The sequence below is a fragment of the Cotesia glomerata genome, linkage group LG7, assembly GCF_020080835.1.
Source record: "Cotesia glomerata isolate CgM1 linkage group LG7, MPM_Cglom_v2.3, whole genome shotgun sequence".
In the NCBI taxonomy this organism is placed as follows: Eukaryota; Metazoa; Arthropoda; class Insecta; order Hymenoptera; family Braconidae; genus Cotesia; species Cotesia glomerata.
In genome coordinates, this window is record NC_058164.1 from 18964463 (window position 1) to 18985675 (window position 21213).

The 21213-nt window shown below is 27.5% G+C and overlaps 1 protein-coding gene across 1 annotated transcript; it reads left to right on the plus strand.

Moving 5' to 3' along the window:
• Window positions 1–215: 215 nt before the first annotated feature.
• Window positions 216–20854, plus strand: LOC123269370 (zinc finger protein with KRAB and SCAN domains 1-like). Its single transcript, XM_044735004.1, has 6 exons — window positions 216–716; window positions 2337–2645; window positions 2792–3013; window positions 4189–4445; window positions 8596–8746; window positions 20037–20854. Exons 1-6 carry the CDS (start codon window positions 710–712, stop codon window positions 20327–20329), a joined length of 1239 nt encoding a protein of 412 aa, XP_044590939.1. The 5' UTR covers window positions 216–709; the 3' UTR covers window positions 20330–20854.
• Window positions 20855–21213: the final 359 nt, after the last annotated feature.

Below are 21213 nucleotides of genomic sequence, written 5' to 3' on the forward strand. Positions count from 1 at the left end.
TTATTTTACATATGTCCACGCTATCGCTAAAATGTCCAAAATTATTCAAAAATTAATAAAAATCCAACGATTTAACTAAGCAGAGTTCTCCTACTCAAACGATCGCTACTCATATCAGTATAAGAGGCGTGGTTATGAGATAACTGCGCGCGCATCCTCGCCGGCACAGGTGAACTTTGATGAGGGATGAGTACCTGGCCAGGTAAGCCAGCCACGAGGGCTTTCAGGTACTAGGGTCAGTCAAGGTCTTGCTACGCAATAGGACACACACATTTTTTATTCCTCATTGGAATTATAATCTTCGGTAAAAATAAATCACAAGCATCGAAAAATTAGAGCACTTTACTGAAATAAACTGATTGAATACTTTTCAAATGGTTAAAAAAATCGTCGCATCAATTTTTGTCGGTATTGATTAATGGAAAGTAAAGTTTACGAATTTTTTACAATAATAATAATCAGAGCATGTACGTGATACTGTAATTATATTTAACGAAAGATTCAATTTTTTTTTTCATAATTTGAAGAAAAAATTTATAAGTTACTCATGTTATATGATTTGAGATTTTTTTAGGATAATAACATTTAACTGATTAGTTTTTTCATAAGTGAAGTGTTAAAAAACAATTGGATTTTAAGTGTGTGACTTGCCCGATGAAGCAAGAAAAGGATTACTGAATAGTATTAAAATATTAAATACATCAGTAAAATGTGTGGTGAGTAAATAACATTCGCTATTTTAATTAGAAAATTTAAATTTATTGAATCAAATCTATCATCATAAATGTGTTTTTAAAAAAATAGAAGATTTTAAATTAATTTTATAAAAATTTTTTGTAAACTGAGATTTTTGCTGATTATGAAATTGATCGATAAATTAAAATTATATAACATATTCTATTTAAAATATTAAAGTATAGCATGATGAATAAATTTGAATACGTATATCAGAAAAAGCACTTGGGTGTAAAAATTCAAAGTAGAAAAATATTTGTATTTATAATAAATGAACTAATATGACGATGACTTGTGAAGAATCAATTTTCACATAATAGACGATATAAAAATTATTAGACAAAAAAAAACATTACCATTAAGTAAAGATATATACTCACAGATGCGAATGTCAAGTTATGTTTTTGTGTTCCTTAGTTAAACTTCTCTATATTGAAATTAGATAAAACTTGATAAGATTGAAATTATCGATTTTCAGCTCCGATCTATTGTCTCCTATATAGTACAACTATTTCTTGATGTTGTTTTCATATCATCGTATTATTAAATCGAACATTGACTCTTAAATTTTTTAAGCCACATTTTACAATGTACATTAAACACCTGGAAAAATACCCGTAAGTCTTCAAATAATAAATAGTAAAGTCTAGAAATAATAACGTTTTACTAAAGTGATAAGACTAATACAGAGAATAACTAACATTCATCAGTATATTCAATTGTTGTCCGGAATCCGATATTTGACTAATTTTAAACAGATCAGATCATACATCACATTAAAGTTCATTTTTATTAATACAATATGATCGTTCAAATTGGTGCTAAATATTTAAATTTTAGTATTAAAAGTAATTAATCATCGATCGATAAGCCAGATTTACTGTTAGAAAAATTAACTTGATTCAAGAACAAAAAAATCTTAAACCAAGTAAAGTTTATTTAAACCAAGAAAAGTTTTTTAAATCAAAAATTATTCTGCTTGATTCAAAACATTGAATTTTTTCAAAATAATCTTCATGATTCATGACTTTTTCTCTTGAATATCTAGTTAGTATTTTAGCAATGATTAATTAAAGTCTTATAAAAAAAACCGAAAAAACTAAACTTTTATTCAGCAAAACTTACAAGTACAATAGTATATTTTCGACTTAAATACACAGATAAAAAAATTGACTTAATTACAAAAAAAATCTCGAACCAAAAAGATCATTTTAAACAAAATTAAAAAAAAAATTAACTTAAACCAAGAAAAATTTCTCAGTTTTAGAATTATTTTCTTGAATCAAATGAATTCTTTCATCGGTACAGAAATGATGAAAGTACTAACAATGTTATTAATATCTTTATAAAGAATCAAAAATCACTTGCAGGAAAATTAATAGTTGAAACTACTGATGTTCTAAATAATTCACTATTATAAATATTTACCTAACTAGAAACTTTTCTTATCGCTATTATTATGTTAGTGTCATAAACTTTACGATACGACGAAAAACGTTTATGATGTTCATACTTCAAACATTATTTAATTTATTAAATACGTATCAATAGTATCTATATATCTATAATGGAAAAAATAACAGTGTAAGTAAATTGTTCAGAAACAGTACCAAGAACATGGATGATGAAACCAGAGATTAATTGCGACGATGTAAGAGTTCCTACCGGTTCCCTATCACCCCCTGCCACCCTGTCTCCGCCAAGCAGTCCAAATGTCTTGTCAGCATCGCCCTGGAGTCCAGGTGGTCTTACCAGTGGTAGCAACAGCTCTTGCAACGTCGTCTCTTATCCATCGGCGGGCAGCCAGCTCGCACCTGACCACCGACTTAGCGCATTTACCCTTGCATCTGGTTATGCTTCTGATCCTAGGCTGCAGAAGTTAACACATGTACCCGAATTAAACTCCCGTGGTAAGTATTTGTCTGCGTGTGTGTCTGTGTGTAAAGTACTTTTTTTTTTGTCTGCATTAAAGATTCGAAAGATCTACTTTCGAGGAAGAAAAAAAGAAAGAAAGGCATCTTCTTAAATTCACCACAACGACCATTATATGTTACAGTTACAGATATGCGTTGTGGTCTAATGTATGGTGGATGCAGTACAGCCTGGTGGACTCATCATGCGGTAGGCCTTCTGCTACCACATTCCCTTTTGCCACCCGAAATTCCGACACAACAGACAACACTTGTTACCAAACGCTCTTCATTGCAGCATGAACGAACTAGTCCTGACCGAGCGAGTCCACCTAAGCAGTCTTTACCTGAGAAAGCACACTTTATTGGTGAGTTTTTATTCTTTTTTATCATAAATCATAACAATAAATTTTCGGTCGAAAATGAAATGGAGATTATTATCTTTTATTCGTGGTAAAAACGTTGTATGCGTTACTTGTTACGAAAAGTAGGCCAGGAAATTGGCGGTAATTGTCACTTTAGAGGACACAAGAACCGAAGCACGAATCGGTAGGGAGAAATGAAGAAAAACCGGTCGTCAGTAGCCAGGGTACCACGTTTTATCGGTGGCCCGTTACTGTTATCATTCTACTATATGACAACCTAGGTTTCGGACCAATTATAAATCCCACGGTATTGTTTATTTTTATGTGAATTGTAATACCTCAATGTACATACAATAAGAATAGGATATAAGCTATATTGAAAAAAAAACTACCTGATTTAAGAAAAATATTGTTGGTAAAATTTAAAGATATTCAGTTTTCTTAATTAGAAAAAATTAACCCCCAAGAACTTTCTCAGATTTCTCCTACTTTCTATATCATAAAGTCTCGAATATGTTTTTGTGTAAAATTTTCGCCCGTTCAAATTTTTTTTTCATGATATTTTGTATAAAAAAACTAGTTTGTTTGATTGTCTAATATATCAATATAAAATTTTTGATATGGCCTGATATGAAAATTGGCCATATCTGGCTTAATATGCCCTAATATAACTTCATACGCCTATATATGATTTTTCGATCAAAAGTAGTGTTGAAAATCTCTAATAAAAAATAAATAACTTCTTAATCGTCTTCTTACATAATAGTTTAATCTGAAGTGTTAAATTTTAAAATAAAAATCATTCTTTTTATCCTCCTAATTAAATAGATAAAATACATCATATAAAGATTGCAATTTTATCTCTGATAATTGTCCAAGCATCGAATAATTTAATAACATTGCAATTCAATTGATTGAAGACTTTTTCCCTTAAAACTAACCGGAATAAATTAAAGATTTCTCTCATTATATATACCTAAAAAAAATTTTGTGTGAATCTGGTACAGACAAATCGAAATCGATTTAAACGGTTCTTGTATCACTTGAAAGTGTTCATCAAGATTGAAATCAATTTTAATTAGAACATCGGTTGGATAATCACTTTTACGAGACATTTTATCATTGAAAATAATGTCTCAGTATATGAATAAATTTGGATGTTTTAATAATTATTTTAGCGGAAAGAATGACACAATTTACTGAAGAAGATGAAGAAGAAGACGAAGAAGAAGTGCCATTAAATCTCAGCACAAAACCGAGTGATATATCGTCCGGTATAAATCGAAAGTGTGAGATTTGGTCACCTGGTGCTGTTTGTGAACGTGAAGCCAAAGAGACTTCGACACAAATTTCACCATCAACTACACCATCAATTATTGTCCGACCGATTAATCACTCACCCCTTACACCACCTTCTAATGATAGAAGTTTTCAGGTGAGTGTTTTATTCAATGATCAAGTTCTGTTAATAATTAATTTACAAGTAATGTATTCAATCTATTAAATACAATTCATACGTTGTTAAAAATCCATCATACTAGATATTAATGTGACGTAAAAAACCGACTTTTTTTTTTTAAGCTTCCTAAAAATTTTTATTTTTACGTAAAAAATGACTTATGTTTTAAAATTTCAAAGCGACTTTTTGGTTTTTACAAGTTCTAAAGATGTTTTTGATTTTCTTATTAATGATATAGGTGTTTTGGAGTGGCGTGCATAAGAAGTGGCTCTTTGAATTCAATACAGTAATTGGTAATATGTATTAATTGCATTGTAACAATAATAATTGTCTGTCTACTTTTGGTTTATATCTTGTGCTCTTTTTTATTGTTTAATACATATCAATTTTAAGGAAAAAAATTTATGAAAATTCTTGAATATTTAAAAAATGTCTCTATAATAAATCAAAATATTAACTTGAAATTTTTAAATTTAAGATCATTTTTAGTGTATGAAATAACACAATAAGACGAAAAAGAATTTTAAAAAATCTGAAAAGCGGTTGATCTGCAGGTCATAGCTGGAACTTCCCGTTTTTATTGAGCTTGAAATGCTTGAAAATCGTCCAATTGATTAATTTTTGAGCTATTGAAGAAAAAAAATTCAAAAGTTATAATAAAAATGATTATTTAAAAAATTTTAACTGGCTATAACTTTTAAACGCGTCGTTCGATTTTGATTTGCTTGGCGGCATTCAACCCGATTTTTTAAGTTAAAAATCTAATAAAAATTCGCATTCTTAAAATCGGATTGAAATAAATAACTTCCTATTTTTTAAATTATTAATTTTCAAAGCGGGAAGTTAAAAAAAAAATAAAATCAATTTTTGACCATTCTGAAAAATTTTAAAGATCCTGAGTGTCCGCCCAAAGCTTTTTAATTAATCATGAAAAACTCAAAAAGAATTAACTAGTTTTTTGAGCAACACAACCATGAATATTTTATAAAAGTCCATTATGTTTAAAAATGTAATTAATTAAAAGAAAAATAGATCATCTTTCAAAGCTTGGTATTTTCATTATTCAATGGACGATTAAAAATGAAATTTTTATTAGTCCGCACATAGTATCTTATGTCAATAAACAAAATTACCTTAGTGACAAAAAAAAGTCAAACTCATGTATGTATGTACTACTATAAACATTGACGACTCTCTTAGATATAATAGATAACCTTATGTATACGCTTTGTCTGGTATCCAACTTGAACTTTCGTGGAAAAAACGTAACATAACATATCAGTCGTGGAAATCTAAAACTACTACCCACAAATCATTAACGGACATATTTAAGCATAAAGTTTTATCACATAAATTTTCATCTTTTGTTTATTATATTATAAAGGCATACAATTTGTTGGTGTATTAATAGTGAATGTTCAAAATTAATTACTTTTTTAACTATATATCTTCTTTATTTCGTTTATCTGTGTTAATCGTTAGGCAGTTATACGTATGTGCATTCATATAAAGTGTGTAATATTTAATCAATTTGGAAAGATGGCATTTAAATGTTTATTACAAAATGAAAATAATAATAAAAAAAAAAAAATATTTTACCGTGTAATTTAATAGAGTATTAAAAGAGGAAAAAAATGTCACGATTTTATCAGTATTTTTTCCACACTCCACCTCTTTAATCGATCCAATAACAGCGATGAACATATTATCGCGATGATTTTTTTCCCCTCATATTCTCATCGTTTTGTCGAAACACTTTATCCATCAAAGCATGTCCAATTACAATATCTAGGTGTACAATACGTTATGATGAATCGCGCTATATATTATTTATGGTTAATATATTATAAAGCCAATGAGACCATGGAAAAAATAAGTTAACACATATAATAAAAATTACTAATTGACAATAATATCGTAGTTTCGATCAATTATGAATTTTTTTTTTTCCTAGCAACATACTTACTTTATAATTTTCTACCAACAAGTGCTTCAAATCATTGATATAACGAGTAATTTTACGCAAAAAATGACAATAATCTATTTCTTCCTAAAAAACAGAGATTTGATGTACGACTTTCTTCAATAATACTTTAGTCAAAAACGATTAATGAGATAGCTAGCGTGTATGCAAAAGTAGAAACACCGTTAAGCTTTTATACTTGCTCACTTGGAGTATGCACATCACTTTCATGGGGATCGATAACACACGAACAAAGAGCCACGACATGGCCTTCTTTCCGGCCAATCGCGTAATTGCACCAGGTTTTTGTTGACTTATCTAGTAGAGCAGTTATCTCTAATCTATTATAAACATAAATATTAACAAACACTAATAAATTTGCCTTATATTTTTTTCATTATTTTTCATTTTACTTTTATATTGCTATAAATAGAACTAAAAATATAAAATAAATCCACAAACGGTACATGGGCTTATAATTATAATAATATCGAATAAAAATTATCCGATGAGCTTATTTTCATACCGGAAATGGACACTTGGGCATAAACAACTCTATTTAAATATTATGTCGAAGAGTGTCTAGACAACTTCGGAAATTCATAAGACAAGTATTCTTTTGCATATTGTTCACAAAAGTCCGTTGGCGCCTATGGAACAATAAGCGACCAGGCGAGATAAAAAAGCTTTGCATACACAGGTGTGAACAGAGGTCCCACAACTTGTTTAGAAACCTTTTTCCCTCTTACGTTACCACTTGATGCCGATGTATTGGAAAGTATTAACTACTTTAGATGCAATGTGTGCTCTAAAAAATTATTTTCTTTTACCGAGTTAAATTAGTTATTTTTCAATTTCTTATTTTAATTTTTCAAATTGAAAAATTTATTATTGTGATATTAATATATCATATCATTTGATATTAAAATCAAATCAGTATTCTAATGTTACTATCCTGTTGCTTATCTCTATGATATAGTCAACTATGATATGAAAACCTACATAGTGATTGTCTAATAGACTATACAAAACGACACGCCACGTCAATTCACCGACCATATAAATCGCTACACGATTCGTTGCTTTGACATGGATTTGACACTTTGGCTATTTATTATCTTCGCGTGACTGAAGAGTCTTCAATTGTACGCTTATAAGAATTTGAATATTCTATCATCACTTACGATTTTTTAATTTTAAATAACACCTTAAGAGTTTTTTGTCACTTGCTCAATTTCTAAAAGTCAATGTTATATTTGGATTCTACGCGTTAAAAACATGAAAATAAATTTTACTTTGAAAAAATTTAATATCATAAACAGGTAATATAGTGCTGACACTTTTTATTTATTTATACTCGAACAAACAATATAAACGTCGCAAAACTCATATTTTTTGTCAAAATTCGTAGAATTAAAAAAAAATGTAAAAGTTCATTTGTCTCGCGCCGCAAGGTTAGAAAAATGATTTTTCTTTACATAAAAACTGTTTTTGCATTTTTATTAAAATCGATTCCACTCGCTCGAAAGAATTGAAAGAAATAAAAAATAAAACATTGAAATTTTAAAAACTATCACTTCGAAATTTTTTTGAGTATTAAGAACTTTTCTACTAAATTTAAAAATAATTGGCGAAGATCACCCCGCAAAAATGATTTTATTTGGTAAAATGTCTCAGATTCAATTAAAAACTAATTTCAAATAAATTACAAAAAAAGACTGAAAATTAGATATCTTTCTTCTCGTCTCTTTCACTTTATTTTATCGCTAAATTTATAGTAAAAAAGTTTAAAATCTAAAAACTGATGTTTTTCGACAATTTTAAATTGCAAAGTTGTTTTAAATATATCATTTATTACTGAACAATAAAAAAAACCGCTACCTTCCACTTACAATGAAAAGTGACATAAATATTCATGATTGACATTTCAAGCGTATGTTACTTATAAATAAAATAAAGAGATATACTTAACAAAACTCTAACACTTAACGTAATCCATAACAATTAACTTCCCAACCATAGTTTAAGTACTTGCACTGACACAAAAAACTAATTTTAATAAAATTACCAATTTATATTATTATTAGTTGTCAAGGTAACTTCTTTTCATCGAATTATTTGGAGTATACAGATAATAAAAAGTATATCTTTTTATTGTTTCAGTGTAAGCAATGTGGAAAAGCTTTCAAGCGATCTAGTACATTGAGCACTCATCTTTTGATTCACTCAGACACTAGACCTTACCCTTGTCAATATTGTGGCAAGCGGTTTCATCAAAAGTCTGATATGAAGAAACATACATACATTCATACTGGTGAGTAAAATTTATTTTTCATAAAAATGTATTCCTCAATTATTATTTAATTGTGGTTCAATGTGAACATCTTAGAGTTAACTGTTTTTAAAATTTTTTACTGTAACGTTATATCTACTGAAATAATACAAATTTATACGTTAATTAATGATGACAATTATAATTATTTACAAACTTAAAAACTTTAGTACCACAATAATGGATGCATCGATATTTTTGAAAAATTATCAAATGAAATACAAACATAGTTTACAATTTTTTTTCTAATCACGAAATATTATTTAAAATTAAAAAATTATCGAAATTTCAGATTTTTCTTGCTCCAAACAATCTTATTTATTATATCATCTAATTGCAATGAATAGTTAACGTACTGGAGATAGATATAACTACAAACTAATACAGATAATTCTATATATTTATTTAAAATATCTTTAATAAAGTGATGTTAGTAAATTGTAAATTAGTGGTTTACAATATTTGCATGTCAAGTATAAATTGGAAATCGCACTACAATATTAATGATGAGTACAACTTGTAAACCAAAATCAATTCAATGTTGTCTACAGCTCTAATCGTGATAAGCTTTAGCTATAATTTATTGATCTTAATAATGCACAATAGGAAATTAAATATTGTTGTTCTACAGAAAATGGTTTATCAATATATTGTAATAATATAACTGACATTTAAAAAATCAGTAATAAATGAAATAATAGTCTGTTACAAAAATGAAAAACTATAATAAGGTAAAAATAACTATTATGAGACGGTTTTCCCATTTATAATACATTATGAAAATAAACTATTTAAAAAAAATACATCGCTAAAAATATAATACTAAAAATATATCATACACTCTTAAAAAACATATTGAGTCAAAACTGCCTCCTAGGACATCAAACAATGGAGATCTGATGAGAACTCGATTTTCGAAAATTGGAGTGAAACTAATGAATTCCCAATTTGCGAAAATCATTAATTTTATAACGGGAAGCTAAAAAAAAATAACTAAAGAAATAATTACAAGAAAAAAAGAAATCAATTAATCGAGAGAGTCAAAGAACTTTAGAAGAGATTTAAAAAAGTATACTGAATTACAGTCAGTTATTTATGTTGTTTAATCGTTTAATTTGTGAAAAATTCATAATTTGTTTTTAAAAAATAGTCTAAATTTCTCATAAATATGATCATAGAGGTTGTCTTTAGAAAATTCTTATTTTATCTATTTTTAACTTAAAGTTTATTGTAAACAAGAAATACTGACTCCATAATCACAAAATTACTGTATAATACAGAAACAATTGTTTTTTCACTCAAATATACATATTTCTTTTTTTTTTTTTTTTTTTTTTTTTTAATGTTCAATCTATCTTGAAATGTGTTTTATGATAGACACTTAGCTTATTCTAGAATTGCAATGAAAAATAGTATAAAAATTTTAATTATATTTATTGGATAAAAATAACTGAGTACTAGAATTAGGTTTCACTTTGGGTCATTATAAATACTAAGATTGTAATTCCCAGTTCAAGGAATAATTTTAAAAGCTGTTTGGGGTGACTATAAAATATTTGGGAACATAAAATTACAAAATGATGGTAATCCGTTTAAAAAATGCAACAGTGAACAAGAATTTAAACTTTCGAGGAGGTGAAAATCATAAACCGCTATCAAAGAACCCTCTCAAAAGTATTGAGTCTCTCCCATTTGGTTAATTAGCTTGAAACATGCACCCTAACTCGCTTGGCTGCCGTCGGGCACGTGTCAGCCAGGCGCGGGACAGGAAACTCACTTAACGCCTGGTAAACCAGCTATTTCACATCGTAACATCATTTCCGGACATGTCTGCCGTACGTTGTCATCAGTTATTTTTCAACTAAGTTATTGATCGTTACATCAATACTAAAATAGTTTCAAGTTAAAAATCATCCATATATACATGTCATTTATACATTTACTTACCCGTGTAAAAAAAAATTGTCCCAAGCTTGGGACATCCAAACGTGACACAATTTGGGACATTTTTGGGACATGTTAGAAATAAACAGAAATTTTAAAATAGTGCATTTAAGTAATTTTTCGTCAATTTTACGTATTTTTTTAAAGATTTTCAGAGAAATTCTTCAATTTTATGACAATTTTACTAGAATTTTAAACGTTTATTAAATGATCTAAGAAAAAATAATTTATTTTTGCACAGCTGTCTAGAAATTGATGGATAAAACATTTATTGACCATTTTTGAGACAATTTAAGGACAATTTTAGGACATTGTCTGAACATTTTTTGGGCATTTTCAAAACATTTTTTTAACGTTTTTTAAATATTTTTAGGGCAATTTTGAACGTTTCTCAAATGATTTTAAGAAAAGCAATTTATTTTTGCACGGTTATAGATTTATCGTAAAATTAATGGATTCAAAATTTTAGGACATTTTTGGGACAATTTTGGGACATTTTTTGAATATTTTCAGGGCATTTTTTAAATATTTTTAGGAAAATTTTTAAGGTTTTTCAAATGATTCTGAGACAATTGTTTTTTGTACGGTTGTAGATACATCCTAAAATTAATGAATGAAAAATTTTAGGACATTTTCGGAACATTTTTTGGACATTTTCAAAATATTTTTTGGACGTTTTTAAATATTTTTAGGACAATTTTGAACGTTTTTCAAATGATTCTGAGACAATTGTTTTTTGTACGGTTGTAGATACATCCTAAAATTAATGAATGAAAAATTTTAGGACATTTTCGGAACATTTTTTGGACATTTTCAAAATATTTTTTGGACATTTTTAAATATTTTTAGGACAATTTTGAACGTTTTTCAAATGATTTTAAGAAAGACAATTGTTTTTTGCATGGTTGCAGATACATCATAAAATTAATGGATAAAAAATTTTAGGACAATTATGGGACATTTTTAAAATATTTTTAGGACATTCTTTAAATTTTTTGAGGACAATTTGAAACGTTTTTCAAATGATTCTGAGACAATTGTTTTTTGCACGGTTGTAGATACATCCTAAAATTAATGAATGAAAAATTTTAAGACAATTTTGGGACAATTTTAGAAAATTTTCAAAATTTTTTTAGGACAATTTTGAACGTTTTTCAAATGATTTTAAGAAAGACAATTGTATTTTGCATAATTGTAGATTCATCGTAAGATTAATGTATCAAAAATTTCAGAACAATTTTAGGATTTTTTTGGGACAATTCTGTAATTTTTCTACAAAAAACTTGAGACATTTTTAGAACTATTTTACGTCAATTTTGAACGATTTTTAAATGATTTTAGAACGATAATTTATTTCCGGCTGTAGATTCGTCCTAAAATTGATCCAAAAAATGTTCCGCAAATGTCCCAAAAATGTCCTAAGATTGTCCCAAAGATGTCCTAAAATTGTTCTAAAATTTTTTATCCATTAATTTTAGAATGTATTTACAACGGTGCAAAAAAATTGTCTTAAAATCAATTGAAAAACGTTTAAAAATGTCTTCAAAATATTAAAAAAATGTCCTAAAAATATTTTAAAAATATCCTAAAATTGTCCCAAAAAATTCCCAAAATTGTCCAGAAATTTCCCAAAATTGGCCTAAAATTTTTTATCCATTAATTTTATGATGTATCTACAACCGTGCAAAAAACAATTTTCTCTCTTAAAATCATTTGAAAAACGTCAAAAATTGTCCTAAAAATATTTTTAAAATGTCCAAAAAATGTTTTGAAAATGTCCAAAAAATGTTTTGAAAATGTCCAAAAAATGTTCCGAAAATGTCCCAAAATTGTCCTAAAAATATCCTAAAATTGTCCCAAATTTGTCCTAAAAGTGTCTCAACAATGTCCCAAAACTGTCCTAAAATTTTTTATCCATTAATTTTATGATGTATCTACAACCGTGCAAAAAACAATTGTCTTTTTTAAAATCATTTGAAAAACGTCCAAAATTGTTCTAAAAATATTTTAAAAATGTCCAAAAAATGTTCCGAAAATGTCCTAAAATTGTCCCAAAAATGTCCTAAAATTGTCCCAAAATTGTCCTAAAATTTTGTATCCTTTACTTTTATGATGTATCTACAACCGTGCAAAAAACATTTGTCTTAAAATCATTTAAAAAACGTTAAAAATTGTCCTAAAAATATTAAAAAAATATTCAAAAAATGTTTTGAAAATGCCCAAAAAATGTTCCGAAAATGTCCTAAAAATGTCCCAAAGTTGTCCTAAAATTGTGTCACGTTTGGATGTCCCAAGCTTGGGACAATTTTTTTTACACGGGTAGATCATTTGCGCTTTATAAAATGAATAATAACCATAAAAACAATTCTTATACATCATACATTACATAGCAAACAATGACAAGCTATTAATAAAAATGACAGGAAAATATAGAATAGATATAACTTTGCTCTATAAACTTAAAAATTGATTCCCTCGTGTCTTTCAACCCTTTATACATGTCATCAGAAAAGTTTTCCCTATCCGACGGAAACAACTTTATGTAATGTTATATATGTTCTACGTTCTACAGTAGAATAAGTATTTGTTATGTTTCTCGAGCTAAAAGTGTAATTGCTTTATATATAAAACACTTATGACATATTAAATGTAATTTGTAAATATGGCAAAAGAAAGTATATTTTGAATATTTACTTAACTGGTAATCCACAAATCAATAACAGCTTAACGTTTTACAACCCTTTAAAATTTTTTTAAATCTTTAGCATCCCTATGAATACTAGTTCAACCAAGCTGATTTTTGAAGATGACATTCTAATCTAGAGACACTGAAATTTAGGCATTTTTTAGGCTCTACTAAAAAAACAAAAGATATTTTACCATTTTTAACTTCCCGGAAAGTTATTGTTTTCATCCCGTTTTGCAAAAATCGAGGTTTCAACAGATCTCGACGTTTTGAAGTCCTAAGAAGCTTCTCTGACTATTTTTACGATGATGTCCGTACGTCTGTATGTGTGTGTGTGTGTGTGTGTGTGTGTGTGTGTGTGTGTGTGTGTGTGTGTGTGTGTGTGTGTGTGTGTGTGTGTGTGTGTGTGTGTGTGTGTGTGTGTGTGTGTGTGTGTGTGTGTGTGTGTAAACCTCTTATTACTTTTGAACAGCTTGACCGATTTGATCGCAGTTGGTATCATTCGAAAAATCTTCACCAAACTTAGATTTCCTGTAAGTTGGAACCGATTCGAACCAGTAGATTTCGAGAAATCGCAAAAAAAATTGAAAAAAAAAGTTGTTTTTTTTTTTTTTTTCATTTTTTTTAAATATCTCCGAATTGGCTGAACCGATCGACCTCAAAAACTAATCAGCTCTTAACCTTGAAAACCCGCATCGATCGCCACCAAAAGCGTCAGAATCGGTTGATGCGTTCGTGAGATATCGTTGTCGAAAAAAATCGAAAAAAGTGTTTTTTTGTAATAACTCCAAAATTTTTCATCAGATCAATTTTTTTGTGTAAAATTATTCATAGAGCTCAAAAAACTACATCGATTGCCGCTAACCGCGTGCTAATCGGTTAATTCATTCAAAAGTTATAGCAGTTTGAAAATTAAAAAAATCGTGTTTTATCGAACTTTGATAAGATTTTTGAGCTCGAAGAGCTCAAAAGCATAGGAAAGCTATGTCTTTGAACTCAGAGAGCTCAAAATAACACATAAACTGTATTTTTGAGCTCGAAGAGCTCAAAAACATCATAAATACAATTTTAAGCGCTTAGGTACGAAATGAGCGGGAAGTTGCAGGGATGGCCTTCAGGGTCAACCGTTTTCCTAATTCTTTTACTACATATCTATTACAATTTTCAGAATGTGTAGAAAAATTTTTTAATTCAATGCGTTTTTCCGAAAAGACTTCTTTTAATGCGGTTGGCATAATATCTCAAGTTCTAATGAACCGATTTAGTTGAAATTTGGTACGAACTTTTTCTATACAACGTTCTATCGCTCAAACCAAATTCATATCGAAATCTTCTTTTAGTACTCTTAAAAAATTCAAAACTGAAAAAATGTTCGATGACTAGAATCCACCTTTATAATTTTTAATTTTTTTTTTATATATTCTAAATTTCAAAACTTCTATAAATATCGGACAGACAAAAAAGAATGAAAGAATTTTTAAATTTTATTCATCAAACCGAAAAAAAAAACATTCAAAACACCCTTAATTAAAACATGATAAGCTAACATACTTTTTGTGGGAGAAAAACCCGAGTCAAAATTAAAAACATATTTTGAGCCTCCACAACCTACTCGAGGAGTTATAGGCTGAAATTATGGTTTTAGATTTTTTCGACTATGATGTCGCGTATATCAGAACCGTAATTTCAGCCTACAAGTGGTATATTTGTCCGCTTTTACCAAAGTTAGGCTGAAATCACCGTTTTAGAACCATAAATTGAGCCTACTGAGCCTACATCTCTACCGTAAAAAAGATCCTTATTGGTTAATACGATGTAGGCGAGGGGAAAGAAAGGAAAGGAGAATGGATTCAGATAAAAATGGCTGCTGTTAGCGGCATGCTATGTCCGGCGCATGCCAATTGATAAAAAAATGATAAAAAAAGGATTTTGCCAATGTCATATCTATATTTTATTTATATTGTAGAGCTATCGCAAATTCAGACTGTGTGACTCTTAATTTAAACCTAACATTCGCTAATTATAGAAATAACATGAAAATCCGTTCTAACCGAGATTCGAACCCGAGCCGCGCGCTTGCCAGACCGATAACTAACCCCTACACCGTACGACCGATGAGTTGATTTACATCTCATCATTCTCATAAACTAAATTTATATGGTGACGATTTTCCTGAAATTTTTGTATCTTTCTCTACCCTATTGAAAATAATTTTCAAAATTTTTTCAAATTTTCTTACCCAACCAAAAAAAAGTTACAAGTTATTTAAAGAAAAATATGTTTTTTTTTTTGTTAAATAACCATAACTTTTTTGAAAATTGACTTATTGGGATGTTTTTTTTTGAAAATTTTTGTTTTTAAATGTACTTTTTAGAAAAAAAATAAAAATAATAATTTGGATCCATATTCAACGTTTTTTTTGAAATTTTCTGAAAAACAACGAAAATTTCGGGATAAATGCCATTTTTGATTTTCGATTTTTTTTTGTAAAATATTTCAGCATTTTCTGCGAATTTCCTGAAATTTTAAGAGTGGTATTTTTTTTCTTACTATTTTTTTTTAGAAATGAAAAAAAAAATTTTTTTTTAAATGTTTGTTTTTCGTTATAGCACTAAAAATTTTTCAGCAGATTTATAAAACTTCAAAATCCGAGAAAAAAAAATAAAAATAAAAATTAAAAATAACAATCATCGAAAAGATTTGATTATTATTTTTCAATGAAGTTAGATCAAAAATTAAAAAAAGCATTCAATTTTTTTTTCCAAAACTACATGCAACAACAAAAAAATGAAATTGTTGTTTGATCCATTTTGGAGCAACGCATGAACTTTCAAAAATTTTGAGGCAATTAATTTCAAACAAAATTTGTTTGAAATTATTTTCATTTACACAGCAAATAATATTTTTGTTGAATGATTTATAAACAGTAGACTTGAATGGAATGTGATTTCATTTTTTTACACGTTTAAATAATTTACATATCCTAAATTCAGGAGAATTTGAGTATTTTCTCACTATCAGACTATAGTTTTGAAAAAAAAAAAAAATAATCCAATCTTATCGATGATTGTCATTTAAAATTTTTTTTTCTCGGATTTTGAAGTTTTCTAAATCTGCTGAAAAATTTTCAGTGGTATAACGAAAAACAAACATTGAAAAAAAATTTTTTTTTTTCATTTCTAAAAAAGACAATAGAAAGAAAAAAAATGCCACTCTGAAAATTTTAGGAAATTCGCAAAAAATACTGGTTTTTTATAAAAAAAATAAATCGGAAATCAAAAATGAGCATCATCCCCAAATTTTCGTTTTTTCCAAAAGTTAAAAAAAAACGTAGAATATGAATCCAAATTATTATTTTGATTTTTTTTTTTCTAAAAAGCCCATCTTAAAACAAAAATTAAAAAAAGAAAAAATCCCAATAAGTCAATTTTCAAAAGAGTTATGGTTATTTAACAAAAAAAAAAAACATATTTTTCTTTAAATAACTCGTAACTTTTTTTTGGTTGGGTAAAAAAATTTGAAAAAATTTTTAAAACTGTTTTCAGTAGGGTAGAGAAAGATACAAAAATTTCAGAAAATCGAAAATCGTCGAGGTCAAGAGTGGTCGATTTGGCATGAAATGCCCCATATATAAACCCGAATATGCTAACGATAAACATTAGAAAAAGTTTAAGTTGAGATGTTATTGCTTATTACTGTCCGTATATTTTATGGATTATTGATCAATTGTTGCAACATTAATTACAATAGTCATAATTTTTATTTCAACTCTACACTTAAAAAATTTTTTGCAACGATAAAAGTTAAAAATTTTCTAAGTCCAGTTTTTTAATTATAAAATTTTTGCTATTATAAGAATATTATATGTTCTAAAAAATAAAAAGATGGAAACAACCTACAGACCCTCGAGGTAGGCTCTTTAGGCTCAAAATACAGTTTTAAACTGTGATTTCGACCTCAACAGCCTATTTTTAGGCCGATGAGGGTGAAAATACAGTTTTAAATTTCCATGCAACCCAACAACAAAAGAAAGGAGGCTCAATAGGCTCAAATCATTTTTTTTTATTTTGACTCGGGAAAAGTCATTTTATTCGCCACCCTCATAAATGCTTTATTGAAAACATTAAATCAGGTAACTTTATTGGTTCCATTTATAATGAAGTCGATTGTTTTTTGTAAACATTGTTTGCACTTTACAAGCTTGATATTTTTTAACATAAATATGTTTTGCTTCAAGGATACATTTTTAAAAATTTTTTTACGAATACTACCAAATGATAGTTTACCATATTCTCAAATATATTTGGTAAAAAAAATTTCCAAAAATATTCTTTAGGTGTTGTTTAAAACGTAGTCTTGAAAAACTAGAATTTATAGTATCAGATTACAGAGGTCAAGTTTCCCACCAACAATCATATTGCATTAACCCTAAAAAATTATTTGCATTTTTTCGGTCTCATGACAAATCAGTTGTACATCCCTAGAAGAGTTGACGTTGAATGATTGAAAACATCATTTCTTATTCATTAGAACGATTCATAATCGTGACGTAGCAATTACACTAATTGTATTTTTTCAACGGCCTACGCGTCAAATGAACTTCGACGTCTATATTTCTGTGGACTAAAAAAATACATACAAATATAAGTTAAATATATTATTCAAAATATAAATACACAATGTCTATAACGCATGATATTAGGGCGTTGATTTAAAGATTTTGATACCATTTATATTTATATTTAATTAAACATAAATTAATTAACCTTTACTATTTACGACATTCATTAACCTACGCACTATTACATTAATTATACAAACCAAAACTCAGGTTTTATCTTATTTAAATATTTACACAATAAATTATTTAAATGTTAAAGGAGATTACTTACTGGAATTTTGTCTGCGAAGAATAATCAATTTTCAAAACCTATGTCATTATGATCGATATTCGAAAATAAAGCTAAGTAAAATAAATAAAAATGATATTCCAAAAATATTAAAGTTGATTGATCATATTTCTGAAATATTATACGTAGTCAATCATCAGTACACTCAGTATATTTAATACACAATACTTTAAAAACGAGGTTAATCGCAGGTTAACTATTTCTTACCAGATATATATGATTATATTCGTAATCCGTGTGCATATGTCTGAACGATTAATGAGAAAATATGACTTTGAATTGCTTGTTATTACACTAAATTATATGTTAAATTATTGTAATTGATATTTGATAGTTAAATTAGTCAAAAGTGATTGAAAAATTTTGCAAGAGTCTAAATGATTCGAGGAATTGATAACAGCCCATATGTCTACAAGTTATTTGATAACAAAAGAAAAAATTGAACTGTTTGCTCTATATATCATATGTGAAGATATTCACATTTTATTTATTGTATATCATGCAAAAAAGTGTTCACGCCTTCGTTTAATTTCATTATTTCTTGTTTCGTTTACATGACATCAACAATTCATTACTTGTTTATGTACTCAAGTGTTATCAACTAACCTTGGACAATTATTTTTGCTCACCATCGCATCGTCCACTCATTTCAAAAACAAATAAAAGGTTAACAAAGACTATTCTCTTCCAGAAAACTGACGCTCAAATCCACTTGCTGCCAATTATGTGTTACAATTATATTAAAAATAATATTAGCAATCAAATTTTTGTAAATAATTTCACTCTTATAGTGTTTATGGGTTATTCTACAAAAATAAGTCGACTTAATATAATTTAGCTACTGCCTTACACATATTTGATTCTATTGAGTATCGGTTAATAAAAAAAATTAATTACATCTTTGATTATTTATGATTAGGTATAACTAACAGGTAGAATCATTTCTTTTAAATTCTTCAAGATAAAGTTACAAAATTATTCATCTGTATAATACGATCAAAATATATGACAGTGAAGAGAAAACTAAAAGAAAAGTTTTAGAAATCGAAACATTGAGATTATCTCCAATACTTATATGCAATATATTTGCTGCAATAAAAAGTTAATGATTTTTAATTTAAAAAAAAACGTATAACCCAACTAATTAGCGTATTAAGTTGCACTTAACATCACATAGAAGTTAGAATTGTTAAGTGTGCAGTTGAAAATGTAAAAATTATGAGTTGTAATTTTCAATACGAGGCCAACGACAAACAACGACTTTATTTATTTATCAGAAAATTCATAAAATATCCTACGATAGAACAAATCACCTGTGTACAATTATTTTGTACATATTCTTTTATGTTTACTGAGAAAAGTAAAATAAAATTATCAGATATGTAATTGCTAGAAGATGATGACAACGGTTCAAATTGAACAAGTATACAATTTATATTTTTGCAAACCAGTCTTATTAATTTTATGTAAAGTGATTTGTCAATATAGATTTGCTTATATTATTAGAGTAAAAACTCTTACACCCTACATAAAAATTTTAATTACTCATATTTTTAATATTTTTAAATTTATAAACTAGATTTGTTTATAATTTGGAACATTTTTAATCAAAGACTGATAAATATTTTTCATTACTCTTTTTCATGTACTTATGCATGAAATAATATCATTTTCTCTTCTGGATTTTATGACCTGTAAAATTAAATAAAAAATTATTTGATTTATGTTTCAGGTGAAAAACCTCATAAGTGTGTTGTCTGCAGCAAAGCATTTTCACAGAGCAGCAATTTAATAACTCACATGCGAAAGCACACAGGGTACAAACCTTTCCAGTGTGGCTTATGTGAGAAAGCATTTCAAAGAAAAGTTGACTTGAGAAGACATCGAGAAGGTCAGCATCCTGCTGCTCCTGCATTAGATTACCGGTCCCTTCAAATTCCAAATTTATCGAACCAACGTTCATATTCACCGATTCATATTCGTACCTCTAATTATCATGCAGCTGCTAATTTTGCCGATAGCTGAAATAAACAATTAAATTACAGTTGGAAAATCGGCTGGACCAATGAAGATAACTATAAAAATTTGAAAAAAAGTTTAATTTATTTTCTTAAAAATACGTACTGTAAATCCGTCCACTAATTAAAAAAAAATACTAGCTTTATATGAATAGTCTAAAATCAAGAACATATATAGATATATGTTCAATTAATAAATTAATTGAGAAATAATTAAAGAATTATTTCGAACTATTATTATAGTATTAAATCGAAATAACTTGGGAATAAATGTTCAGATATAATTTTTATTAGTTAATATATTATCATGTACAAGTGCCTGACCGTGCCTTTTTTAGTGGTCGCCACATATCTGAAATTAATTTATTTTGTAACTATGTATTTCATTCACTGTATATAAAAGACATATATGAAATCGTCGGTAATTATTTAGAATTGCTGTCTATCCTATTTTTCATCATTTGTTTTTTTTTTTTTTTTTTTTACGTGATAGTTGTTTTTTTTGCGCATTTTGTTCAGTAATAGTAATTTTCGCAATTTGAGAAAAGATTATTTGAAAATAATTTTTTTTTCATTGATCATGAATTTACATTACTCACTTATGATGAAAAAGGAATAGAAACCTATTTATTACGAACAGACTAAATAAGATAAAAAAAAAAATTTTTTTTATTTTACATACAAGTTTATAATGTACTATCAAAAATTTGTTTTTAAATTGTTTTATTTTTAATAAATTTTAAGAAAAAATATATGTAAAAAGTGAAACAAATGTTCATTGAAACATCGTAAAAATTTTTATTTTGTAAACTCATAATTTTAATTTACTAACTGAAATTTTGAATTTTGTAAACCACCCAACTCACAATCTTATATAAATGCATAATAACA

Coding starts and splice junctions, on each gene's coding strand:
- LOC123269370 (XM_044735004.1), top strand. Junction 4,446..8,595: donor CTAATGATAGAAGTTTTCAG/GTGAGTGTTTTA, acceptor TTATTGTTTCAG/TGTAAGCAATGTGGAAAAGC. Junction 8,747..20,036: donor ACATACATACATTCATACTG/GTGAGTAAAATT, acceptor TTTATGTTTCAG/GTGAAAAACCTCATAAGTGT.